General features: G+C 41.8%; 2 protein-coding genes across 2 annotated transcripts in view; both read right to left on the minus strand.

The window, feature by feature from the left end:
* Window positions 1-2,891: 2,891 nt before the first annotated feature.
* si:dkeyp-69b9.6 (zinc finger protein 865) lies at window positions 2,892-13,246 on the minus strand. Its single transcript, XM_007256472.4, has 3 exons — window positions 12,889-13,246; window positions 7,758-10,541; window positions 2,892-7,593 (listed from the first exon to the last, which is right to left on the minus strand). The coding sequence occupies exons 2-3, from the start codon at window positions 9,823-9,825 to the stop codon at window positions 5,189-5,191; spliced, it is 4,473 nt and encodes a 1,490-aa protein (XP_007256534.3). The 5' UTR covers window positions 9,826-10,541; window positions 12,889-13,246; the 3' UTR covers window positions 2,892-5,188.
* Window positions 13,247-16,925: 3,679 nt separating this feature from the next.
* The window catches only part of LOC103030813 (protein shisa-7), a 71,580-nt gene continuing 60,677 nt past the window's right edge, over window positions 16,926-27,828 (minus strand). The window contains exon 7 of the mRNA XM_007256473.4: window positions 16,926-26,332. Coding sequence (XP_007256535.2) covers window positions 25,431-26,332 — 902 coding nt within the window. The 3' untranslated portion in view covers window positions 16,926-25,430. The remainder of the gene's footprint in view (window positions 26,333-27,828) is intronic.

The raw sequence follows: 27,828 nt of genomic DNA on the forward strand, positions 1-27,828 counted from the left end.
TGGGATGCAGCCATAGTTTCCAAATAAAGAGGTGTAAACCTTTAAATACTCTATGTTTACATACTACATCTACTCCTAATGGCCCTTTAACATTGATCTACTGTATGTAAATGAGCTTTACTCTCTACTGATTGGTTGCTGTGTATTGTGCATCAATAGAAAGCGCTCTGAGATTGAACACTCGTTCAATCCGAGTGAATGTGTAGGGCTGCCCACAGGACTCTGTTAGTGGACTATTCTCAGTCCAGCAGTGACACTGAAGTGTTTAAAAACTCCAGCAGCACTGCGGTATCTAATCCACTCATACCAGCACAACACAAACTAACACCTCATACACCACCACCATGCTAATAATCAATATCACTCCAGTGCTGAGAATAATGACCCACCACCCAAATAATAATAGCTGCTCTGTGGTGGTCTAACCTGTGGGGTTCTGAGCTTTTTAAAAACAGGGTGAAAGGAGGGTCATGATAAAATATGCAGAGAAACAGATACAGGACTACAGACTCTGATATTATTGGGCTTGATCAATGTACTGTACCTTCCTGTTCAACCTAACAGCATTTAGCCCTGATTATTCACTTTGACATTATAGGGAGGGGTTCAGCTCTGCTCATTTACATATATCAACCTGTACTTGTTGTTTATGTTAGTTTAATGTAGAATGTAAAGTCTGTACTGCGTTTATAATGAAGCTCAACACATGGCAGCCAATCAGAACACGTATATCTTTAAAGATACAGTAATTAAACTAGCATGTTTATTTCTAAAGCATTAAAAGAGGTTGACAATGTTTTTGTGTGACTGTGCTATCATATACACTACCGGTCAAAGGTTTTTGAACACCCTACTGTTTAGTAGTCCAGAAGCAGTGCTTTATGACCCAGAGAAGGTGCTTTTTATTTTCTCACCTTATCAATTACTTTATTACTGCACTTCACCTCTATCAGCCATCTAATCCTTCTCTGAGCTAAAGCTATTTAGCTGTTGCCATGTGGGTCAGCCAGACATTAATCTTCCTGTACCAGTTTTCTCCAGTTCTCCTGAGAGTCTTTTGAAGGTGTAAGAAAACAGTACTCACTCAGTTATCTCTGTTTCTGTGTCTTTTTCTATGTATTATGGTGAAAGTGTGAATGTGCTGTGTGTAAGTGTGTAAATGCTGCAGTAGAGAGAGTGCAGTAACACCATCTGTTCCAGCACTGCTTTACTACAGACAAAGGCTTTTTAATCAATTTCCAAACCTCAGTTTATTTCTTTGCTTTGCTGCTTACAAACTGTAAGCTGTTAAGCAATTAATTGTTTGCTAAATATAAAGGGCAAAAATTTTGAAAAATGGGGTATTATAAACTTTTAACTGATAGTGTGTGATACAAAAAAAATAAGATTTTCTTTTATCTGTGGTGTAGATTTGTTTTTCTTTCTCTCTTTCACACACACACACACACACACAAACACCTCCCTTGAACATACATACACAAGGGCCTGTACGCTCCACTTGTTTCCCACCCACTGTCAGTGTTAAGTCCATGTGACAGTCAGTCATTCTCTGCCTACTACTGCTGCAGACCCGGGCCCTGTCCCAATCCACACATCACTACTTCTGCACGGTCCACCAAGTCCACAACACACACTCCGAGCGTGCTGACACGAGAGAACGTGTTTTGAGCTGATTACAGCAATTACATAACAATCTATTAAAATGAACATCACTACAATGCATCAAAATGATGACTAGTGTGTAGCACTGAAGAGTGCACTCGTTCTAGAGGAAGTATCTAGGGAGAGTGAAAGGCTCTGTTTTTGAAATGCGGCCTAAATCATATAACAATCTAATGCCACCACCTTGTGGCCAAAATGGAGAAGTTCTCCAGAGAGTTAAATATGTTTTGGAACAAAAGCCTGTAGAGCTTCTAATTTAAATATTATATATATACTTGCAATTTATTATTATCATTTTTTGTTTTTTACATTTTATAAAACATTTAAATGAGCTCTGTTCTGATTGGCTGCTCCCTGCCTCACTTAAAACACAGTCCAGGCTGAATATCCTCCCTATAACCACCAATATATCGTCTCTGTCCAATGAGAAAAAAATAGTCTCTGTCCATTTTATTACAGAATCTGAACACACAAACTGTTCTTTACACTAAGACAATATTTCTTAATAAACAAACAAATACATATTTTTCAAAATTACCTGGAATAAAAAAGCTGCTATATATTAGCTGTTTTGGAGATACTTGTTCTTCATTGTACAGCGACGATTTACAGTGTATTGTTGTTGTCCAATGAAAAACAAGTACATTTAGTTTACCATACATTTTGAAAACCCAAACTGTGCCTTTCACTGTGCCAAAATGTATTAATGAATAAACCAATAGAAATTCTTCAGGATGAACTAAAATGAATTTTTTTATATAAAATTTGATTGAAAGTTAAGAAGGTTTTATCTCTCCTGTAAAGTTGCTGTTGTGGAGATAAATGTTTTTCATTGGACAGCGACGATATAGGCTGAATGAACTGGGGTGTCCATTCTCTCTAAAGCCTGCTAATATGTTTAAAATAATATATAGATAAATATTGTTACCTGTGTGAATAATGTCTTAACTAATTATTAATTGACACTTAATGCTTAAAATGTTGCAAATAACATTTTTTTAAATTATTTTTAAAAAACATTTGCTTTTTTTAATTAATAATGTCTCAGCTAGTGTCAATTCATAATTACTTATGAATTTGTCGCAAGTACTCTTGATTAAAAAAATAAAAAACAATAAATTAAGTGTTACCCAATTTTTTTTTTCCACAATTTCCTAATACCCCCCTAATGCACTCTGCCAGGCCTGGTGTCGATAAATCTACACATTTTAGGGGATTAAACAAAGAAGTGGTTTTAAAATTTTATTAAATGCTTGGATATCATCAACAACCAGTTTATCATAGGTAAATAAAGTGATAGAAACATACTTATTACTTTACGTATTTTCAAGAAAGAAACAAAAGAGAGATGAGCTATGAGTAGTATGACATCTCTACATAAGAAAAAAGGTGAGAAAGATATAAGGGATATGTTCATAGTTGGCAAGTGGACAGACCGTGTCAGACACATTAATACATTAATCAAGATCTGATCTAAAGTGATAACTTCCACTAGCTTTCCCTACGACCTGCGATGTAGCTATGATAGAAACATAGTTGACCTTTGTTTTTAAAAAAATCATAACAATAATAAAATATTGACACAATTTACATTACAGTACACTTGTTCCGTTCTATCTCTAACTTAGACTCTATATATAAAATTATCACTGTGCTAACAGGGTAGATATCAATATGAAGAGGGTTCCGCCTCGTTCCACTGAAATTCAATCCTGGAATTCTACTGTAACTTAGGCAAGCCCAAAACTGATGCTGGAGAGCTACCCTACGGAGAGTTTAGTTCCAACCTTCATTCACATGATAAACTCTAACTGGCCACTTTATCAGAAACATCTGCACTGTAGGGCCATCGAGCTGGTGTTAAGACTTAGATAGAGGCTATAGGCCATCTGCTGGCATATGCCATCCACTAGCCATTCAGGGACACCAGCCATGGTCCTGGACATCGACCTTAGTGCAGGTTTCGAGTCAGATTAGGCAGATTAGTCACCTACCAAAAAAAATGATCATTTAAAACCCTCCCCTCCTGAAACGAAGTTTGGTATATCTGGGCAGTAATCGTAATCTTTAGTTTATTTATTTAATTAATTTATTTTTCACCCCTTCAAAAGAGAGAAAACATTGTTAAAATTCACATTTATGAATTACCCCATTAAATATTCCATGTTTAATTCAAACGAATTTAATACAAAGTGCAGATTCAATACTTATGTCAGCGTTTAAGCTCCTTCATTCCACTTGTTTTCAAACAGACAATCACATGCGCTTCTGTTTTTCTGGAATAAAGAACCCGCAGCCAGACCGAGCCAGTCGTGGGCAGGTTTGACACCTTTGTCTTCGTCTTAGATTCAACCATGATCAACACTGATTTGAGATTAGATTTGGATTCAAATTTGTAGGAAAGTCAATCGTCAGAAGGGTGAGGGTTGGTGAACATTGCTTGAGTTATGCTGCTGTGCCTGATAAACACAAACCAAATGGACTACAGTCCATAACGTTGGATATAAACCTGCAACATCTAATGAAATAAGGTGATTCTTGAAGAGTTTCTGGTAAACTGGCCAATTGTAGGTGACTAGATGTTAGTGTAGGTGGACTGGTAATAAACTGCACACAGCTAGCTCTCCAGGAGCAGGGCTGGACATAGTCCTTATTACTGATTATCTAGAAAAAGCCTTTTTTAAATTTAAGTGCTGGTCCTTCCTTCTTCATGCCAGTTTCCATCTTATTAGATCTTTGTCGCCGATGGCTAGCATGAAGATGGAGATACGAAAGTAAAGCTTATTTTGGGTTTCCTTTTTTTAATTTCTTTTTGCACACTTCTTATCGACTGCGTAACCTTTTGATCAAAGGTCCACAATCTTAACACTCACCCAACACATTGAGACCAGTGTTCAACATGCACAGGTTTAAACAAAACACTGATCTTCCTTAGAGGAATCTTTCTTTTCTCCTTATGCTACTAATGCTTTTTTTTTTTTTTAAGTTTCGTTTTTTCTTTTTTACACACTGAAGAGCTTTACATCCCCACACTTGCTCTAAGTGAACATCGACTACACGTTATACATACCAGAGACAGAATAATTCTACAGAGAGCGTTTGTTGAGTTACAGTAAGCATTACTGTTAGGGGAAAGTACTGTATTAGTAACGTTACTATAGATTCACCTAATGTCAGCCAAGGAGCCAAGGTTTTCTTTAACGCGCACAAGGGTATAGCATCCTTTAGAGGATTAGGAGGGGTGGATCAGAGAGGGAAGTTGATACCTTTATAAAAGATGTCTGCAGTGTGTTTGTGTGAGAAAGTTTGATTTGGAAGTTTTTTGATTTGTGAGAGTAACTTATGGTGATGATTAGAGAGAGAAAGAGAGCGAGAGAGAGACAGAAAAGAATAAACTCTAAAAGCACTGAAAAGTTACTGAGGGGTCAGATACCAAGTCAGTTAATCTCTACAGTATTCTTCCATGCAAAACTCAATTATCCCTCTTCTTCAATGACATACCAAAGTCTTAATAACTGAAGGGCACTCAGTGACTGTATTGTATTTGCAGGGTTGAGATGTTCCCTTTACCCTCTACCCTCTTGAAAAATTTCCCCGTTGTCAATTTAAAACAAAGGGTTCTCCCTTGTCTCAGTTCCGCCAGTTTTCCCCGACAAGTTCTCTTATGTCTCGTGAGGAGAGCTGCGTTCCAGAAACGCGAGGGGCAGCGTCTACAGGAGAATGCCCTGTTGGACAAATGAGAGCTCCGGTGGATAAGGGCTGAGAGGAACCTGCGAGATTGCTTCCCGCAGACAAGACATCTCAATCGATCCACTCGGTAACTAACTTTGGGACAGTGTCTAGCCGCTATGTGGACCATGAGTGCTGCTCGTCGTGAAAATGTGGTGAGAAAACAGAAGGGGCAAGGAAACCGTTTGAGAGGGACTTGCCAAGAGAACAATCTATACAGTTCAAGTCCTTCTGGAGGACCCAGTTCATATACAACCCTACCACTTCCACCACCTCGCCTGACCCTCAGGAGCATGGCCATCTTTCTCCGGAATTTGCGCTGCCTCCTGCGAATCGCTTTTCTCCTTCTTTTCTGAAGTCTTCTCCTTTCATTTCGCTTCCTTTCCCCAGCCGAGAGATCCCCCTGGTCCCCGTCCATTTTTGCGGTCCGGCTCCATTCGTAGCCTATCTTCTCTCTCCCGATCCGTCTTTTTTTTTTTTTCTTGCGACGACGCAGCTCTTCCTCGCTGGGAAAGCTGTGGTGGTGGTGGTGGTGGTGGTGTGGCTGGACATCATCTGGATGCTGTTGGGGATGGGAGTGGTGCTGGGAGTGGTGCTCTGGCAGAGGCAACACAAGTGGGTGAACAGGCAAGTTTGGGTTGAGCGTGTGTCTTTGGCCAGGCTGATATATTGGCTCTCCTTTCACCCCACCATGCTGATGGGTGAGGGAGGAAATGGTGGAACTTGAAGGCAGAGGCTGAGAGTAAGGGGTGGTGTTGGAGGATGAGGGTAGGGACGTACCTGCTTCAGGTACGTAGAACAGAGGCGAATACCCGGCTTGCGGTTGGGGTGGAGGCTGCTGGTGACTGTGAAGAACTCCGCTGTGAGGTGGAGGATCTCCCTGGCTTCCGCTGCTGGGTGCAAGCTGGAGCAAAGCATTTGTTGCAGCCTCACTCTCAGATATTGAACCAGCAACGTTGCTGTCTTCTCCTGGTACACTACTGCCCCCTTGAGGTGTACCTTGACCATTACGCGTCAGGCCATGCTGAGACAGTCTGTGTCTCGTAAGGCTGTTGGAGTATGCAAAGGCCTTCCCGCACACTTCGCAAGAAAACAGCTTGTCACCACCTCCCTCATGCACCGTCTGATGATGCGCTGTAAGGTGGAAGTGATGGCGGAAGGATTTCCAACATATAGCACATGTGTACAGCCTGGGAGGGGGCTGAGGATTCCCTCCTTGGGGCTTGATGTCTTGTGGGTATGAGTAGAACGACGAAGAATTGCCTGGACCCCCTGGGATCATGCTCCCACTAGCTGAAGGATAACTGTTAAGGTTGTCTCCTCCAGGTGTTGTTGGCACTTCTTCCAGTTCTCCCTTCTGATGCAGCTTCCCATGTCTTTTTAGGCTTTGGGCATATCCAAAGTCCTTCCCACAAAGAACACATTTGTAGTTCTTCTCTCCAGAATGCACAGTATGGTGTTTGCTAAGGTGAAATGCCTCTCTGAAATATTTGCCGCACACTGTACAGTGGTGAGGCTTCTCTCCAGTGTGTATACGGTCATGCCTCCGCAGGGTCTCTCTTCGTGCAAATCCACGGCCACAGATGCTGCATAAATATGGCCTAACTTCCCCAAGGACACCCACAGGTCTGTGAGTGGGTGGTCTTCTTTTTGGAGGCTCTGTACCTGGTGGACCAGGTTCTTTCTTTTTTCTTGGTTTCCGAGGACGCTTAGGTTTTCCCCCTGGTGTCTGGTGGTTTGACTGTTGGTTAGGAGCCATGGCATCCTGGTTCGGACCACCCCTATAAGATTTGTCCATACCGGATGTTGATGATGGACCCCCAGGTGATGAAAGAGAGCCCAGACCGAGACCTCCAAGTAATCCTCCAATGATATCCCTTCTGTCGTCTCCTCGGCCTCCACCAGTGTTGATATCACCACCCATGCAATTTGCTGCTGCAGCAGTGATGGCGGATATAGCATTATTGACAGAGCTTGTGACGTCGTCTTCAGAATCCTCAAGCAGTGAAGAGAGGGGTAAATGCTGCTGAGGATGGTGATGCTGTTGGCTTTGTGGGTGTGGGTGCAAAGTGGGAGCTAAAGGTGCTTTTCTAAGTGCCGGACCACCTAAGCCTCCACCACATGAGGATGCTCCGGAGTATAGGTTGCTTTGAGGGCGCTGGTCTTTGTAGTTATCGCTGTAAGCATCACTCCGGTAAGATCCTGCATAACAGAGTAAATAATATTAGTAAAATAATACCCTTCATAAAGTATTAACATGGCACATTTGCTTGGTTTATGTTAGTTTATACTGCATATTATTATAAATGCATATTGTTACATATGCATACATATTACATTTCTTTTGTTAAAACTACGTTACTCACCCACCGCACTAGTTACCATTCCATCACTGGAAGCCCCTGTCTTATTGCTCTTGCCACCAACAGGGTTACTGCTGTCATTCTTCTGTCTTGGCCCTCTCCCTGACTTGCCACAGGTGCCCGAGGCTGCATGGTTCAGCAATGAGGTGCTCTCACGAAAGCAGCGCCCACAAGCCGGGCATCGGAAAGGCTTCTCCTCGTGTATCTTTTCATGGCGGGTGAGAGATTCGCGCCGATTGAATGCCCGGCTGCAAGTACTGCAGGCATATGGCCGTGCACCAGAGTGAATGACGCCGTGTTGAAGCAGGTGTCCTTTTTTCTTAAAACCTTTACCACAATCCTGGCAGTGGAAAGTCTTGTCCGGGCTGGGACATGAGGAGGAAGCCGATTCTTGGGTTGAGTGGGGAATACATGGGTCTGCAGGGTGCAAGATAGGATTGATTACGTTGCTTCTCGTGCCCGACGTGCCTGCAGTGGTCAGCTCATGACTCCGCAAGTGCCTGCGCAGGCTGGATAAGTGCGTAAAACTTTTGCCGCACTCTCCGCAATGGTAAAGTGCCTCTGCTTCAGGCTGAGATGAAGGAGGGTGCATGGAACCGTGACCGTCACCTTTGGAACTGTTTGTCACCAAGACTGAAGCTGACGTAGAAGAGGGAGCAGAAGAGGATGAGGATGACACAACTGAAGAGGAAGATGAAGGAGTCAGATGGGAAGGAGGATCTCCACCAATACCTGACATGCCTCCGCCATCTTGGTTTAGACCCCCTGAAGCGCTACTGCTGTTGGGGTTTGGATTTGCAGAGCCGTGATTGTTACTGCTGTTGTTTCCACTGCCATCAGCCTTTCGCTGAGGCAAGTAGCCAGCCATAGCTTTCTTTCTCCTGCCTCCTCCACTTCCACCTCCTGATCCACTGTCTCCTTTCCCTTCATCTTTAGAAAGAGAGAGATGCAGAGGCAGAGGAAGTGGCAAACCAGCTTCTTGTTGCATGAGGGATGCTAGCTGGTTTGAGGAGAGGACGGGGATTCCTTGAAAGTCAAAACCACCTAATGAAGATGCCTGAGAGGAGGAATGGAGGGGGTGATGGGGATGTGGATGTGGGTGTGACAAAGTGTGAGGGGGCAGCTGCTGCTGTTGTGGCGGTGGCTGTTGTGGCTGTGGCAGGGTGGTCGGGTGACTGTGCGGGTGAGAGGAGTGGAGAGCCGGGGGCGGAGCAAGGCCGGAACTCGACTCTCCTCCAGTTTGTCCCAAACCTAAGCCAAGATGGTTGTGACCGCCTTGCTGGACCAAGAACTGCTCTAAGCTGGAATTGGCCGGCACTCCAGAAAGAAAATACTGATTAGCTGCTAGCATGCAGCTAAACTGCTGATGCAAGCTCCTTGCATCAGACTGAGCTCCTGCCAACTGGTGACCCAGAGAGGTTACTGTACTACTGCTGGGGGGGTTGTTGGAGCTAGAAACAGAACTTGAAGGAGATGGAGAAGAAGAGGATGGCCCTGGGGACGCCTGAGGGACGGAGAGGCCAGGATGTAATGGGGGAGGTGGTGGTGGCGGGACAGACGATACAAGTCCTCCTATTCCGCCGGCACTTCCTCCACTTCCACTACTGCCTGCAAACTGGTCAAATCGTCCGACTCCTGGATGCAGATGGTCTTGCGCGAGGGCTGCCTCGGCCGGATGAAATGAGCGCAGAAACTGAGGATACCCGCTCACGTGGCTTCCCCCACTGCTACTGCTCCCAGACATTTTGCTGGATTTCCTCGAACTCTGAGAGGATGAAGACAATGACTGCTGCTGCAGGGGTGGGGGAGGTGCGCTCATTTTTGTGAAAATAGATGCAGAATCAGAAAAGGCACTGCTTCTTGGTCCTTGGAGCGGGCCCAAACCAAGACCAGACAGAATAGCCCCAGATGTTTCTACTTGCTGCTGCTGTTGCTGCAACTGGTGCTGGTGAAGCTGCACTTGCTGCTGGTGTTGTAGTTGTCGCTCTAATCCAAGACCTTTGAACTGATGGGCTTGGTGTCCACTTAGCATCTCTATGATGTCCACATTGTATTTTCCAAACTGGAACATTTCCCAGTCACTAAAACATGGGTGTGCTGTGGCAACACCTTCTGCTCAAAGAGCAGCAACAACTTCTGTGAGACCGCCAGATGAGATGCGACAAGAAGTTTATCCTTTAGCACAAAAATCTTTCTATAGACAATGGCCTGCTTTTAGCTGACCTACTGCAGAATATAACCATTATCAATTCATTATCAGTCCTCACTTTATTGCCAGTTGTGGCTTTTCCATTCAGACAAAGTTGATTATCGTGTGTTTTCAGTGCTTTATAGTGTGTTTCCTTCTCAAACAATATATTCCTTATATTGCACATTGGTCAGCTCCTCTTTACCATCAGTCTTACAACTGGGCTTTCATATAATGTCAATAAGAAGCCGTGAAAATATCGAGTGACCTTTTATTTTCACATGTTCAGAGGAGCACAGTAAGTGCCTCAGGTTGTCCTCTTTCAGAGAGAAATTGCGTCTTGCTTTGTTACATGTTTGTGTTTATGCTCATCCCAGATATGTATGAGCTCCTTCAAGTGCCATGTGTTGCATTTGTTACAGTCAGTGCTTCAGTTATTATGTTTTTAATCCACTCAAGGCCAAGCCATACAAAAGTCCACTCCCATGTTTCAGTAAAACATGCCGGCCACTTTCTCCACTGTTATAAGAGGTCTTCTCCTCCTTCGAGTGTCTGCCCTTACAGGCATGGACAGGCTCTCCATGCCACTCCTCTTCCCTCTGAGACAGAAAAAAAGAGAAAATATTTAAAATCAACTGAAAACATGTTTATTATAAGATATACAGGGGACAGACTATTAAACACAATGTGTCGGAAATAAAAATGATCAAAATAATAACTGTATTTATTATTATTATTAATAATAATAAGAGCTATTATAATTTATTGTAAAACTCATTATTTCTATGGACAAAATCTGATTTACAAATAATTTTGTCGTGAAATAATTTACATTTTCTACATAAAAAAATAAGACCCATTTCTGCTGAGCACATCAACATAACCTGGATCAAATCAAAATAAACTGTAACTATTCCTTGATGTCTCTCTCTGTAAGTATATACATATGACAGGTAAAGTGCAGTATTAAAGTCATTACTTTACTGGGCCATACAGGGTGTTCAAAAACTAAAACTTTTGATATATTTATATATAGATCATACATCTGGGAACAAATAAGAGACTCCTTAAAATTATGAGTTTCTTTGATTTTACCAAATTGAAAACCTAATCAAGAGGAAGATGAACTGCTTGATCTGGAGTAGCAATTAAGTTATCCAAAAGCAGTGTGTAAGACTGGTGAAGGAGAACATATTGATTTCTAAATATATTTATTAGAAACTTGGGAGAAATGTTGTTTTAGTTTATAGAATAAAACAACAATGTTCATTTTAATCAATTTAAACATATACCTATAAATAGCAATATCCAAGAAACTAATTCAGAAGTGGTCTTTTATTTTTTTCCAGAGCTGTATATGTATGTGTGTGTGTGTGTGTGTGTGTGTGTGTGTGTACCTCACATGCAGCTCAAAAACAGTAACACAACTTAATTTATTTAATATCTACATGGCACCAAAAATGCCTTTTCTAATGCATTTAATCTATCAAAAAATCTAAAAGGTTTCCAGTATTCAAATATTTTTTAACAGATATACAAATATATATAATATATAGTCATAAATTGTTTATAGTGCATCGTTTGCTAAATAGCTATTACATACGTCTACATGCAAAACAATAATATTCTAACCAATCCAATATATATCCATATATTTATGTTAATATTTACACTTTATATTCGAATTTTATTAATGTTAGATTTTTTCGCCTTCTGTTCTGATTAATAGGCACATTCATCTGCCTCTCATGCAACACACTACCACATTAGCAGTAGCACAACTGAATTTATCTAATATCTCAACGTAGAATTGTCTGTATAAACGTTTTTATTTTGTGTTTAATTGGTGTCATATTATTACCGATGCTGCACAAAACCAGCATGCAATAAAATTAATGTTACATGCTTTTTTACTGTATTTTAATACATGTAACAGTAGGACTTATCTTCTTATATATTTTTTATATTTATATGCATATAGATATAGACAGTCCTCTTTGTATCATTTTCTTATACAGGTATTACAAAAACACATTCACATTCAACCGTAACACAACAGTAAAACAACCCTGTTTATCTCAGTGCAGAACTGCTTGTATAAACACAGTTTTATTCATGCATTAAATTAGCGTCATATCGTTACCGACGCGGAAACAGCGAGCGCGTGCAGGAGCGTGCAATAAAATAAAGCTGCACGACACACACACAAAACACACAAACGCACACGCGCGCGCACATAAGTTGCACTCGGTTTCTGTGTATGCACATTTACGTGCATCATCGTCGCCGCGTGTGTGTCTCGCGCTGATGCGTGGTGTTATTATTAGCTAACTAACTAGTTATATTGTAAAGGTAATGTTTGGGGGGTTAGTGGACCGCACGGATCGTCAGTAAGAGGGATACATATTAAGATAATGGGGAATTTACAGTTATGATTATTATTTTCACTAGATTATAATTATTATAACTGTTGTTGTTAGACCCATCTCTGCACATCACAAACCATGCACAAACCCAACATGCATCTGCCGCGCGAGGACATGGGGACAGAGATAGGTTAGCTAACTAACGGGGAGAGAAAACAGCCAAGCTAAATTAGACAAACACAAACACGAGACCACGAACGACGAGCTCGAGACGCTGAACTCGGACATAAACTCGTGCAAAACGTACAGTTAAAGGCTGTATTTCGAATGCACGAGTACAGAGATAAACAGCTCGGCTCGGATGGGCTGGGGTGGGCTGGGGGCTACGCTACGGTTAACACGTCGTTAGCTAGAATGCATGCAAAAACAGCTGGCTCCGCAACAGCGCGCGCCCGCAACGCACAGCGCACAGCCCGCCGCCACCGCGCGCCGTGTCGTTTATCTGTTGCGCAACTACACATCTGGATGAAACCAGCAAAACAGCAGCACACACAACACAAACCAGGCCTTCTGTTTTTACCTAAGCGTCCATCTTTTATCCCGGGTTAGGAGATGAACGGGGCCTGCTGCCCTCTCCCTCCCCGCCTCCCCGCTCCTCCCTCGCCTCATATATATAAAGCCCCCCTGCTCCGCGCGCGCTGCCTCCGTTAGCGTTAGCTCCCGGCTAGCTGCTGCTAAAGCCTCATATTTCTCTTTTCACCCTTCAACACATGCCCCGCCTCTTTCCACGCAGTAAACACGCTCCACGCAGATTTGTCCCATTTTTAAACGCCATCAAACCTCCATTTCGACCGAGTCTTTCTGTGTTTTTATTATTTTCCCTTTTTTTTTGGCGGCTAAAATGTTGTGTTGGTTTTTTGCAAAGCAGTAAATGACGTGGGAGCTCTTAACAACGGTCGCTTCCGGCCTCTTTGAACACTTCCGGATAGTTTTATACCACATTAAACTCTTTAATAAGTGGGGAAAAAAGTAGATAATTGTCTATTTGAGCTCATAAATCTGATTAAAACAGAGTAATGTGTACACAGAATCCAATAATGCTCGTTTTGCTCACTGTTGTTGTTTCACTGCACTTGTAGAATATACGATTCAGATTCGAATCTTTTTAGTGAGCCAGAGTCAAATGACTCGGGGCTCCACAGATTCAAGATCAAGATTTTGTTTTAATCTTTTTTATTTAAACAGTGTAAATATACAGTACCGCTCAAAAATCTGTACAGTGTTTTTCTTTATTTCTTTTTTTATTTATTTATTTCAATCTACATTGCAGACTAAGAACAAAATAGAAATAACAAATGATTCCACTGTAATGATCAAATATGAATATTAGATATTTATTTTATTTGTTTGTTTATTAAATCCGTAAATTTTCAGTGCAATGCAGACAGAAAAAAGCATTCTCATATTTGTCTTATATCACTGGAACATAATTCAGGTCTGAAAAGGTTAAGATGAGAACATCCACACAGCAGCACCTTAGCAACCATCTAAAAGTTGGTTCACCTCAGTCATACTAAAAAAAATAAAAAAATAATACTCCCTATGTCCTTTCTATATGTTTGAGCTGGATTTTTAGCTGGGTAGTAATGGCTCAGAAGGAACTAGTACAACCATTCTGTGCTCATTAGGAAATCCATCTTTCTAGGTAACACATATTGTAATATTTCTTTGAATATCCACCTTTACTAACCAGGTGTTGTAATATAGTAATATACAGCCCCAGTCAAAGGTTTGGACACACCTCTTCTCATTTAATCTGTTTTATTAGTTTCCCTATGAGTTTCTACATTGTAGTGTACTTTAAAGCTATACAGAAAGACATGCATAATTATTTTGTAAACAAAAAAAAAACAGAATATGTTTCTTCTAAGTAGCACATTTAGCTTTGAGGACAGATCTGCACACTCTTGGTTTTAATCTTAGTGTCTTTATGAGGGAGAGTCACCTGGAATAGTTTTCTCAGCATCTTGAAGTAGTTCCTGGAGGTGCTAAACAATAGTTGTAGTTTTCCTTCAGGTGAAGCTCCAGCTCATCCCAAATCACCTCAAATTACCATCTCAGTTCATCAGATTTAGATCAGGGGATTGTGGAGGACTAACACTGTGTTTTTACTGTTTGCTGCATAATTCTATATGTGTCCCTTAATTGTTTTTATAATATTTATCTACAATGTAAAAATAAATGAAATGTGTGTCCAAACATATTCCTTACACATACATTGTTATTACAATTTATTACATAATTAGGAGAATATTATACAGCGTAATAGTGCAGTGGTTAGCACAGGGACTTTTATTGGTGTGGGTGGTGCCGTATTAGAGTTCCAGTCTACCACAGGAAAATTATATATTATGCTATATACTGATTATTACGTAAAATTAGTTAGGTTTTTTTTATTCAGAAAAAGAATGTAATCTTTTTATTTTATTGTATTTATTTATTTATTTTTTTATTTTTTGTTAATTCGCAGTAGTGAATCGGCTCCTCTCTGCGCGTCTGTTCATAGCCTTTACCCAGACGAGTCGATTTAATGATTCAATGAGCCGACTCGTGCTCAAACGACACATCAGTGGTATGTAGCGGCTAGCTGGTTACAGTGTGTCGGTATTTAATGTGCGCTAAGTGAGATACACCGCGACTTTCTGCTTCCACAGCGGTTTAATTTCACATTCCGAATGATTCTTTTACGCTTCGACTCCTCTGTGTTTAGCGCTGTGAGCTGTGAGCAGACAGAGGCCATTTTATTGCTCCGCTTCTGCTCAAACTCAAAATCCCTGTCCGCATCAAAATGGCTGCCTTGCTGCTGCTGCTGCTCAGTGTCTCTCAGGTGGACAGTAAATAAACTGCTGGCTGGAGAGGCAGAATCAGGGTTTAGCTCTGCTTTTACCTTATTTTACTTTTAATTTACCTTCATAACTACGTTAAATTATTAAAGAGAATAAAATACAAGCTAAAATTCAAGCTTCATACAACAAGAAATGTGGAAAACATGTTAAAATACGAAATTGAATAAAATACTATTTAAATTAACATTAAACATTTCCCCCATAGCAAAGAGCAATAAACAAACAACTGTAAAACAACCTTTATTTAAAATTCTATAATGTAAATTCAACGTAAAATTGTTGTACCAAAAACAGTTCTGTTGAATTGGTAAATTGAATGATGATTCAATGTCCTTTGGCTATCTGGGACCACATTCAAATTTGAAAATGTATGAAACAAAATTGTCACCTTTACAAAATGTCAAAAGAATTGACATTAAATATTTCCCTGATTGCAAAGGACACTGAATAAACGTTCATTTTGTGGTTGTGTTACATATTGTATTGTTGATAATGGAAAATATAACCTATATATAACAGTTCAATAGTATTTTAACATATTCAATAGTAGGAATTGTTTACATTTTTAAATATTGGCAATCACAATGCTTTTAGCTGAAAGGTGCTTTTACAAATAATAATAATTATAGTGTACGAATAATAATAATATTAAATGTATTGTTTTTTTAATGTACCATTCTACATTAAGTATAGTATTAACACAAGATATGAACATTTATTACAAACCATACAAAAAAAAAACATAATGTTAAATCTTAGTGTTGTTGTAACAAGGTTGAGTAAACCGGGTTTAAGTGTGACGGGGTTTAATGTGAGAGGGTGGAATGTAATAGGGTTGATGGTAATAGGGTTAATTGCAATGGGGCTGAGAGTGGCAGGGTTATGTGTGATGGGGTTGATAGTGACAGTATTGAGTGTAACTAGTTTGAGTGTGATAGATGAGTGTGACGGGTTTAAACATAATAGGGCTGGTTCTGACTGATTGAATGTGACAGGGTTGAGTGTGACAGAGTTTAATGTGACAAGGTTGAGTATGAAGAGTTGAGTATGAAAAGTGGAGTGTGACGGGGTTGGGTGTGACTGTGTTGAGTATGAAGAGTTGAGTGTGACGGGGGTTGGGTGTGAGGAGGTTGAGTATGACAAGGTTGAGTGTGACGGGGGTTGGGTGTGAGGAGGTTGAGTATGACAAGGTTGAGTGTGACGGGTTGGGTGTGAGGAGGTTGAGTATGACGAGGTTGAGTGTGACGGGGTTGGGTGTGAGGAGGTTGAGTATGACGAGGTTGAGTGTGACGGGGGTTGGGTGTGAGGAGGTTGAGTATGACGAGGTTGAGTGTGACGAAGTTGAATGTGACATGGTTGTTTCAGACGGAGTAACGGTTATGTGTGACAAGGTTGACTGTCGTGGGGTTGAATGTGACGGGGTTTAGTGTGACGGGGTTGAGTGTGACGGGGTTGAATATGACTGGTTCAAGGTGACAGGGTTGAATGTAATAGGGCTCTAACTCTATTCTAAGCCTGGCCTGGGCATGATACAACTATCTAATTGGTAAAATATGTACTTTTTTAACAGAAAAGAAAACAAAAATGTTATCAAACAGCCCTTATTAGTACCTTTGCAGCCCCCTGTTTTAGAAAACAATAGTAAAATTGTGATTTTCTCATAGATAAGAGGTGTAGGTGTGTCATTAAGGCAGTAATCCCAAACACAATGTTTTCATCAGTCGACTTTATTTTACAAAGGTGAAATTATCACAATTTTCCTTATATTTCTTACCTAAGAGGGATATATGAAACAAAGCACTTAGTAAAACAATATGAGATTTGGACATTTCAGTGAATAAGAGCTTGACTGACTTTTGACCAAACATTCTTTCTGGCTCTTCTCTCGTCTTGTACATTCCCCTGCAGATTTGAAGGTACATTCAGAGGTGTTTCATCCGAATCAGACTCTCTCTATCTGCTCCTCACTGAAGAGTGTGGGGTTCTTCACAAGATTGTGAGCATACAACCATTCAAGTCAAAGCATTCACATCCTTTCACCTTCTTACTGAGTTCTGTTCGGGGACCTGCAGGTTGCAATAGACCTGTGGACGTTGTGTCGTCTTTCTGCAGTGGAGCCCATAATAGGAAATCGTAATGGGTTTAAGCTGGATGTCTGCTGAGTGATACAGGACTAAATCTCACTGGGTCCTCTGCTTTACAGGTTTAATGACAAGTCAAAATGTGGATACTGCTACGTGCAAGCTAACGTAACACTACATTTGTTTTTTTTAATGGTGGCCAAGAAAGCCAAACACACAAAAACACATCTATCGAATTGACGACACAGTTGCTGCAAATAGAGAAACTTGCTGCAAATAGAAAAGCATGCTGCAAACACAGTCAAAATGCAAGGAATTTCCCCAGGGGACCATATTAGATACTGTACCCCTAAGCTAACATCTCAAACTTTGCTGTGTGCACAGAAGACTATTGGTGCCAACCTCTGACCTTCTGAAAAGTAAGTTATGTTTGTTTACTGTGATTACTATGGTTGCATGCATATTAAAAGTGCTGCCTAACCGAACATTACTGAAGACGTAGGTTATGGGTACAGCCTCTTTTAGGCTCCCCAGGGGAAAGTCTGTTGTGTTCTGGCTGTATTTGCAGCACCTCTGTTGTCATTTTGATGTTTCCTGCTTTTTGTGTTGGGATTTCTCGGCCACTGTAACTGCAGGGCTGAATAGTTTGAGTATGGTTGGTACCCAGACTGGGACAGCTGTTCAGTGGGAGGGCTTACAGGCTGTGGGATCTGCTTATTAGGTAGCTGAGCCCTGTTGCCCAAATTGCTAATCTGGCATTAGTGACGTCGACTTTGCACGGTGACCGGCACCGCTGAAGTTAGCAAAATTAGACATGTCTGGTCGCTGGTTTTGCTAACATGGCGTTAGCGATGTTGGCTGAGCACGGTCATAGACATTGCTAAGAAAGCATTAGCAACATTGGCTGAGCCCTGCTTTTGGCATTGCTGTTGACACGTGAGTAACATCAGCTGAGCACTAGCATTTCAAATGAATTTTCTAGTATAACAGGGGCATGACTTTCTGTTATAACAAACTCGGTTAATACATTTTGTGTGCCAAGCTGCCGAACACGCATTATTAAAATATCATTAGACAGCTCTGGAAAAGAGAGACCACCTAATAATTATGTTTTCTTTTGATTTTACCAATTTGAAAATCTCTGGAATATTACGAAGAGGAAGATGGATGATCACAAGCCATCAAACTAAGCTGAACTGCTTGATTTTTTGCACCAGAAGTGGCATAAAGTTATCCAAAAGCAGTGTGTAAGACTGGTGGAGGAGAACATGCCAAGCATCAAAACTGTGAATAAAACCAGGGTTATTCCACCAAATACTGATTTCTGAACTCCAAAACTTTATGCATATGGACGGCATATGATCTTTGCATTATTTGAGGTTTGAAAGCTCTGCATCTTTTTTGTTATTTCAGCCATTTCTCATTTTCTGCAAATAAATGCAGAATTTGGAAGCAATATTTATTTTTTTGTCATTTCACACTGGCTAATTGTGTATCAATCATACCTTGTGTTAAAATACACAGCTAAAAATGCTTCTAGACTCTGACTCTTAAGCCACAGTCTGATTATTCGTTATTACCCAGATACTTCTGACCGTGCAATGTGATTGGCTGAAAGATGTTCTACGAGTGCCAGTATTGCATGATAATGGCACTCTGACTGAAGCTATCAGTTTACTTTGCTACCACTTACTAAATGGCCTAGCACTGACTCATACATAGTCATACATGAGTGCTGACCATGCTAACAATTGTACCGTATTTTTCGGACTATAAGGCGCACCGTATTATAAGACGCACCATCAAAGAACGCCTATTTTCTGGTATTTTTCCATACATAGGGCGCATCGCATTATAAGGCGCATTAAGTGACACTAGAAAGGGTGCCTATATCAAAGTGAACAGGGGTGGCGCCATGGCGGGGGGGGGTGTCTTGCCGGTGGAGCGTCTCAGTATACAAATCTAGCTCTTTCAAAGTCAAACGAGTGCTGGATATTAATCTACACAGATTCCTCTCCTGAAAACTGTTTATTTGGGTGAGTAAAGTGCTTCAGTTTATTTACAGTAAGCTTAGATTTCCAGATTTCCACTAAGGCTTGCTGCACCAGCGTTAGCATAGCTATCCGCTAGCACGCTAGCTAGTCACCTAAACTAGTAAAGTTAACCCAAACTTAAACGACAGCGTTACACTGAGTAATCCTGCGTGTTCTGGTAAGACAGTGAGATATTAGCTAGCGATTCGTCCCCCGTAGCTTGTTTTAACACGGTAAACAAGCAGATTACAGGCTGATAAAACTCACCTCTGAGAGAGTTAGTGCTTAGCATCTAGCTAATGCTAGCCAGGCAAAGCAGCACAGACTTACAGGCCGATAACTCACCTCTGAACAGGGAACGCTTAGCGATTAGCATCTAACTCTAATAATACTGCTCCAGCAGTATTAAAAGTACTAAATTTAGATAATACTGATCTCTGAACAGTGAAAAAGTTAGCTAGCTTAGCGGTTAGCATTTAGCTAATGCTATTGCTGCTCAGCCTCGGAGCTGCACGGCTCTGGACTCTGTATAGCACTGAAACTCTCTATAACGCTGCACGGAGTGTGTGTTTACTGCTCCTTACAACCTGACGAGTAAAATCCATACAAAAGGCGCACCGTATTATAAGACGCACTGTAAATTTTTGTGAAAATTAAAAGTTTTTAAGTGCGCCTTATAGTCCGAAAAATACGGTATATCAGTAAAATGTTTTCTGAACGTTACAGTTAACTCTCTTAGAGTGTTTTGGATTTTTTTGGAATGTTGTTTTTATTTAGCGCTTTTAAACATTCTGGTAATGCTGCTGCAACAGTTCTGCAAATATTATTATATTAACGTTTCCATAACGTTTGTGTTTGTCTAGCTGGGAACATTATGTGAGCATTGTTTGAATAACATTCTGATTTCAGGCTAAACATTTTTTAAGCATTGCTAACGTTTGTTTTTTGCTGGGAATATCTCAGTGTTGCAGCTAGAACTGTGAGTTCATAAGCCATGCCCAGCTAAGCCTATAGCCTATATATTGATGTAGCATGCTTGGCTAAACCTATAATTCAGAGGATCCAGTGTATCCAGTGGAATTAAGTGAGGATATCCATTTTTCTTATACAGAGAACCAACGTAAACCCCAAAGTAGAGTTCCTTATATGGGCACGATGCTGATAATGTCTGCTAAATGATGCATTCCTGAATAAGGCATGTCCCCAGACTTGTTACGAAACGATACGTCCCACTTTAACATTAGCTTTTAATGATAAGTATTGAACAGGACTGTTCCTTTATGGCTCTTTCCAAACAACCCCAAATCCCAACCCCACCCCAACCCCAATCTCCAACCCCCCATTCAAACCAAATCTCTCAAAACAGAGAGCGTAGCCTCCAAAGCCGACACGGTCACCAAGCGTCTTTTTTTTATCGCACTGAGCATGGTGAAAATGTCGCAGGCCTTGCGTTAGTTAGCACAACTGATGGTATCTTATTTGTTGCGTTTCTCATAAAAACGTACAGTTATGGCTTGTGGGTACAAAACCGAACAGACGTTGCTACAGACTTATTAAGACAAATAAAAACCGCTAAATTAATTTAGCTATTCTAATATTCCCTGAAATAAACATTCAAACAGCTGAGATCGCATTAATGTCAACCTACTGTTCATTTACACACACACCGTGACATCATAGAAAAAACCCCGTGTTTGTGATGCCGCAGCAACAGTGACAACTGGCAAGCTTGGATATGATGGTTCACACTATATGACATCACACCGAGGAACATCGGAGCGCACTCGTCGCCGGGATGCACTAAAAAGAGCGAGCGCCCGCTTGTGCTTCTGTTTGTACGTCCGTTCGTTCGTTCGTTCATTTATTTATTTGTGTTTTTCGCGAGCAGTCGTAAAAGTAATCGATCGCATGAGAAATATATCGAAAAAACGAGTTAAACACTAAAACCACAGAAGAAAAAATATCACCATCATAATGAGAAGATAATCAGTAATCATAACAGCAATAAGAATAAATATCACCAATAACCATAATATTAACTGTCATAGTAATGACGATAACAAACACTTATGTAGTCTGTAGGAAGATTGTCTCTACGTATCGTTTTGTGATTCGTCAAGATCCGTTTTTAGTTCCCGTCTGAGAGTAAACGAGCGTAGCCCACCGAGCCTAGCCCACCGCCGCTGAGCGAGCGAGCGCCCCTCAGGTGGCTCTCTGTAGGCAAGTACTTGTACTGGGACACATAATTACATCTGTAACTGACTATCTAATACGGAAATCACCAGTACTCGCAGTAAAACCATAAAAATAAAGGAGTAAAACAGGAGCCGAGAAGAGCTGAACTGGTTCAGAGGGCTTATCCTGTGGGCTGATCCTCGCCTAGCCCCGCCCCCGCCTCACCTAGCCCCGCCCGCTTCGCCTCGTCACACCTCGTTTCGCCTCCTCCGCCACCTCTATACATCAACGTTACCGCCATCAACGTCAATGTCGTCGTTTTAAATAAGAACTCAAAAACTGTGGGCAGGCAAAGCCACTGACACACATGTAGTATAGCCCTTAATATTGATAAGCTTAATAAGTTATTGATTAGGATATTGGGTATGGTGCTCTGTCCTTTTTTCCCCGAATGACAGACGGACAGCAGGTATGTATGAAAGCACAGCTGAACTTTTCTACTCCCGTCACTGACGCCTGCTGTCATGGCTTTAGGGGGATTCCAGAAAGTCTGGAAAAGAAAAACCCCAGCGAGTATTTTTTTTCTTTTTTTCTTTTTCTTTTTTGCTCATCCGTGAGCTCACCTAAGTGCCCGCGTGCACACCTGAGCTATGTTACGTGGTCAGCGTTCTTATTCCTGTCTGTTCGGCGACAGACATAACAAACGCAAACGACCCAAGCACGCCCCGACGTGGTGAGCAAACCAAAGCTAATAGTTCTGAGGCTTTGGGCCATTGTGACATTGGGCTGTTGGGCCGTTGGGTCGTCGGGACGTTGCGACGGCGTAACAGTTCTTAAAGTGTCCTCCTGGTCAAAGCGTCCCGCGTGATCCTGGTCTGAATCCCTGCGTGCTGAAGAAAAGTGACGGCTCAGAATCTCAACAAAGTGCCAAAGTTCATCTCATCAGATGGATAGAAATGGTGATTGTCATATTGTCATATCTTGTTTTTTATGTTTAGCTTTTGCTCTGTTCTGTTTTTTGACCCACTCCAGGCCGGGCCTTTCCGCCCAGGTGTAAAAAATGGCTTCTATTGGCAAGGCAGGCAGGCTGCCGGTCCCTTCCTTGAGATATTTGTGTGGGCAAGGTGACTAAAATAATCGTTACTGGGTTTCCGTGAACTTCTGTGAACTTTCCAGTTCAGAATCCCAACAGAAGTAGGTGCTTATCCCCGAGCTGTTCTGGCAGAACGTGTGCTGAAGATTTTGTGCTGTTGGACAAACAAGGCAAGGATCCTGTGGGCATCTCTTAAGAGAGTACAGTCTCATTTAATCTCATTCTGGTAACACTTTGCTTGAAATGGGTGACACAGTTATAGGTATAATCATGTCATAAGCCAATGAGCCACAAAGGTGCCCTTAGCTGATGATCCAGATATTGTGCGATGTTGATTTGAGCTAATACAGTTACAGTAGGTATAGGAAAGTCTAGAAACAGTAAGCATGTTACACTATACTCTATACTTTAAAGAGTGTAGAAAATGCACTTAAGGGGTGGATGGCATGCGTGCAAAGGGTGGATGAAACAAAAGACAACCAGAGAATTTTCAACTTCTGCAGAACATTCAAAAAATGGGATGGAAAGGTGTCTGCACTGGCATTTCGGCCGTAGGTCAAACATTCTCCTTGGGCGCTAAGTGGTCCAGCGGTCTAAAGCGCTACCACTATGAGCAGGAGGTCGCAGGTCTCTCCCCACATCACTCCTAGGGTGATGTCCACAGCACATGGCGTCTGTGAGCTGATGTATCAGAACCGAGTCGCTGCACTTTCCTCCAAGTGCGCCGGATGCTCAGCAATGCTGCATCAGCAGCAGCTCGAAAGGAAGCGGTGGCTGACTTCACATGTATCAGAGGAGGCATGTGCTAGTCTTCACCCTCCTGGTGTGTTGCAGCATTCCTAGTGATAGGGGGAGTCCTAATGAGTGGGTTGGGTAATTGGCCGTGTAAATTGGGGAGAAAATGCTTCTGACACAGAGGGTCACCAGCTGATATAGGCAGGGTTTTTAAAAAAACGTGACGTCTGGGATTAGTGATTTGGTGTGTGGTGTCAGCTACAGCATCTTTAGATATGTAGACATTGTTTCAAACTCAGAATAAAGCTCTGGTTTTGGTTTTCCTCCTTTTATCTCTGAACTTTACGGCATGGCAGAGGCGTGGTTATGGGCGTGGAAACACAACACTTTTAAAGCAACAAAATGCTCTGGTGCTGGGGGAAACAAGGGTGCAGGGGAACACAATGGGGATCAGCATACAGCGATGCGGCTACCGTGTGCAATGTGAAAATAGCTTAATTAAATTGGCTCAACAATTAATTTAGAAATTGAGTTACAAATTGGTTGTACACAGTGCCTCTATAACCAACCCTACTCTCAGACTGTGTGATGTTGATGGGATCTGAACCTATGATTTCATGTAGTATGATACTGTATCTTGTCAAGCTAGCAGTTAGACAGTAACTCCACTCTAGGGCTGTAAAGCCATGTACATTTCTGTGCGAGAAAGAATTGAAGGGTAAATTTATGCAGTGTAATTTCACAGTTCTAGACCGGCCCTACGGTCTAGCTACAGCTCATCAAGTGTGAGGACATCATGAGCTCAAATCCCAGCAAGAGCTCGGAGCTCCACTGTCAAAAGCATCCAAATCTTGAGATGTTATGTTATATATAGAGTGAACAAATTGATTGTTCACTAAAAACGTAATGAAAACTACTTTTACACTTTTACTTAAAGAGTAAAATGCTTGAATCAATGCTTCAGCTTCTACAGAAGTATTCTTAAATCCTAGTACCTATATTTCTAGTATAGAGTGAATGTGTATACATTTGACACCTCTGTGTATTGCTGACCAAACTGAGATGCAGAAGTAAAAAAAATAATTTTAAGTTGTTTAGACTAAACTAAGTGAACAGGCCTAGTTATATTATGTATATTGCTGATATAATGTCTCCTGTGACCTGCTTATAGCATGGTTATGCCCACATCATTGTGTAACACAGTTCAAGCAAAGTCTTACCCTTGTATGATTTTTTTTTTCATCGTGGCAATGTTTTTTGGAATGCAAGCAAACCCAGATTATTACAGACGTCACCCATATATACTGGTGTGGCAGTAGATTGTGGTACATTAAAAAGCCAGCCCACTCCCGTTATCAGAGGCCATCCTGTATGTATGTGGTATTTCTTATTCTTATCAATACTGGCTTGAGTTGGCTCGTTAGCGCAACCCAACCAATACGAAGGATTCTTTTTTTTATGTAGGCACACTGAATGTGTCCAAGTTTTCTTCCTTTTAATATTATATATAGTCCTGGATGAATGTTCCATTGGACATTTCCCGAACATATGGCTCTAGAATGGCGATAAATATAATGGTTTTTAAAGATCCAGTAGAAACGTGACACACAGTGACATGAAATTCTGCGTTCGAGAAGCAGCGTCCTGCCTCTTCGCTCGTGTGATGCTCGTTTGTTGATGTTTTGTTTTATGAGGTGGCTTTCATCAAACTTTGAACATACACATAATTATTATACTGTAATTATGGCTGGAATTTTACAAAGAGGAAAATAATACATGGTTCTAAGCTTCTGTCTTCACAACCTCCGTCTTCTTCTCTCTGTATTTACAGCTTCTGCTTTCCCAGGTTCTCCATTCTTTCATCTCCATCGTGCCTCCATCTCCTCTCCTTCTCTGGTTCCTTCTCTGCTTCTCGTTCTCTGCCTCTACCATCCACCCACTCTTTTTTACACTCTTCTCTCATTACTTCACTCCCTCTTCTGCCCACTCTCTCTCTCCTCCGCATATCCTTCATGTTCCTTAACTCTCTCTTTCTTTCTCTCTCTCGTTCTTGCTTTCTCTCTCTCTCTCTCTCTTAACCCTCCCCTTCGTCCTCATCTTCACACCGTCACTTCGTTCTTGCTCCCCGTTCGGACCTCCTGGTTTCTGGCCACGCCCCCTCCACCTGGCCCTCCCCCACCGGGGATAAAGTGTAGTTGCTCAATGGTGTTCTGCCTCTTGGCCGCAAACGCCATCCTCCTGGCGCTGTGCCCGCCCAGCGTTCCCGTCCCCATCACGACCCCCGTGCTGGGCATTTCGCTCCATCCCACGCCGCCGCTGCCGCCGCCCCCCAGGTGACCAGACATGGCGGCCGCGTTGCGCTCCTGCTCCCGGCCTGAGGTGGGGTGGGAGTTCATCTTGATCATGTGATGGCGGTCGAGTGAGGGCGTGGCGCAGACGTTTTGCTGAGATTGTGCCTTCTGGTGGCCCATGCGCGGCAGGGTGGGCACCATGCCCCCTCCGCCCGTGTAGTCGCCCATGCCCATGCCGCCTCCGCCGTTCCCGTACTCCCCCACCTCTTCCTCCAGGTGGTCAGGAGACATCAGCAGCCTCTCCTTGGACTTGCGCAGGGTGTTCTGGGTGTTGGAGTTTTTGGATTTGTAGTACTGGTGCTGCTGGTTCTTGTTCATGCGGGATAGCGTCGCCGTGTTGCCGTCGGCGAGCGCCAGGAGCTGGTCGGTAGACTTGACCCGCCGTGGCGGCTTGGAGAGCGTGTCGTAGTTAGGGTTGTGCTTCGATTCGGGTGGCTCCAGGGGGTACGGGTTGGGGGTGTGGCTGGGGGCTGACTGGGGGTGGGGTATCCGGGGACGTGTGGCGTGGGTGGGCAGTGTACCCCTCCCGCCGAGGGTGTAGTCGCCACCCCATGGTAGGTGGTGCTGGGAGGAGTGGAAGCCGGGAGGGGCATTGTTGGGTCTCCGCTTGGTGGTGCAGTAACCGGAATATTCCTCCAGACCTCCTTTTTCTGTGAAGAAGAAAAGAATGGATCGAGTGAGTTCTCAAAATTACTGACTCTCTTTCATTTGGACTTCTATGGCTTTAATTCATTCCCAGTAAATTTTTTTTTGGAAATCTTTTGGTGGGTTTCTAAATTATTGGTACACTGTAAACCCACAATTTGTTAGATGATCATTTGCGGATACATATATGGGACCTTTAAATCAACTTATAATAACCTCCCAGTTTCTGACGCTCACTGTCAGTGTGTAGTCACTCCCCCTTTTTCAGTGTGTAGTACACTCTGTCTTTTTCATAATTTTATTTTAATCACTCAGAGTGATTTAGGCTAAAGAAGAATCTGCAAATAAACGAGTCCTCAGTCCTCCAACATGCTCCACATTTCTGCTCTGTCCCAAAACCCCCAGAACACCTGAACCAAACCATTAAGATCACTGTATACCCAGAGGAGGCACACTGGTGGCCGAGTCTGAGCCTGGACTAATGTCTAAATGTGGAATGTCTGAGGGTCTAGAGGACCAGTCTGAGGCGCACTGAAGCACTGAACATTACTGCAATTACAGCTGTATGATTTACACTAAAATATAACACTCTGATAGGGTTGCATATTACAGTGCATATTAAAGTATTCATATCCCTTGAACTTTTCCACATTTATTCACATTACACCCGCAAATGAATGTACTTTATTGGGATTTTATGTGATGGACCAACACAAAGTAGCAAGTAATTGTGAATTATAAAGAAAATGCCATGCATTTGTATTCGGCTCCCTGTGCTCCAATGCCCCTAAATACAATCTAGTGTATTAAGTGTCCTAAATAAAATAACATTTTGTCCACTATTGTATCTGAAATAATCTACTTGATGATTTATTTGACATAGATAAAATTATAAATAAATTTAAAGAAACAAATGTACAGCATTAAAACCACACTGATTGCATTAATCATCTTATATCCTCTTGAGACCCACTGTGTCCTTATATGAGGACATTCAATTTCTGCATGTCTGCATCATGATTGAACATTTTTTTAATGCTAACCCTTTGTCCTCATATGGAGACATTGCCTGTACCATCTGGTGGTCACATGACAACATTAACTCTTTAATTTTTAAAGTGATTAAAAATAAGATGGCGGGAATCCCAGTCACATGTTTCTACAGCCATTCCAGACAGAAACATGGGCCAGGTAAAAATTCTCATCCAATTTTACGATTGAAACTAGTTTATTTACTCACTGCAGAAAGTTAAAATTTAGTTTTTGGACTAATTTTGTTCTTCTGACCATTTTTAAATATTAAAATAAACTACTGTCTCCTTATAAGGATAATGTTATTTGCAAAAATGACTTTCTATACAAAGACAAAGTTTAGTTTTTATACTTGTTCGGTCCTACTGATCCTACATAGCTCCTACATAGCAATAGTTCGGGTCTCAGGAGGATATTAATCTTTTTTCATCTATTGTAAAGTCCAAAGAAAGTCACAAATATCTGAACA

Source organism: Astyanax mexicanus, chromosome 6, assembly GCF_023375975.1.
Source record: "Astyanax mexicanus isolate ESR-SI-001 chromosome 6, AstMex3_surface, whole genome shotgun sequence".
Classification (NCBI taxonomy): Eukaryota; Metazoa; Chordata; class Actinopteri; order Characiformes; family Acestrorhamphidae; genus Astyanax; species Astyanax mexicanus.

Bases quoted from the DNA above. Each gene is read 5' to 3' on its own strand.
- si:dkeyp-69b9.6 (XM_007256472.4), bottom strand. From the start codon at position 9,825: ATGTTCCAGTTTGGAAAATACAATGTGGACATCATAGAGATGCTAAGT. The intron at 7,594-7,757 runs GTGAGTAACGTA...TCTGTTATGCAG, and splicing joins AATGGTAACTAGTGCGGTGG to GATCTTACCGGAGTGATGCT.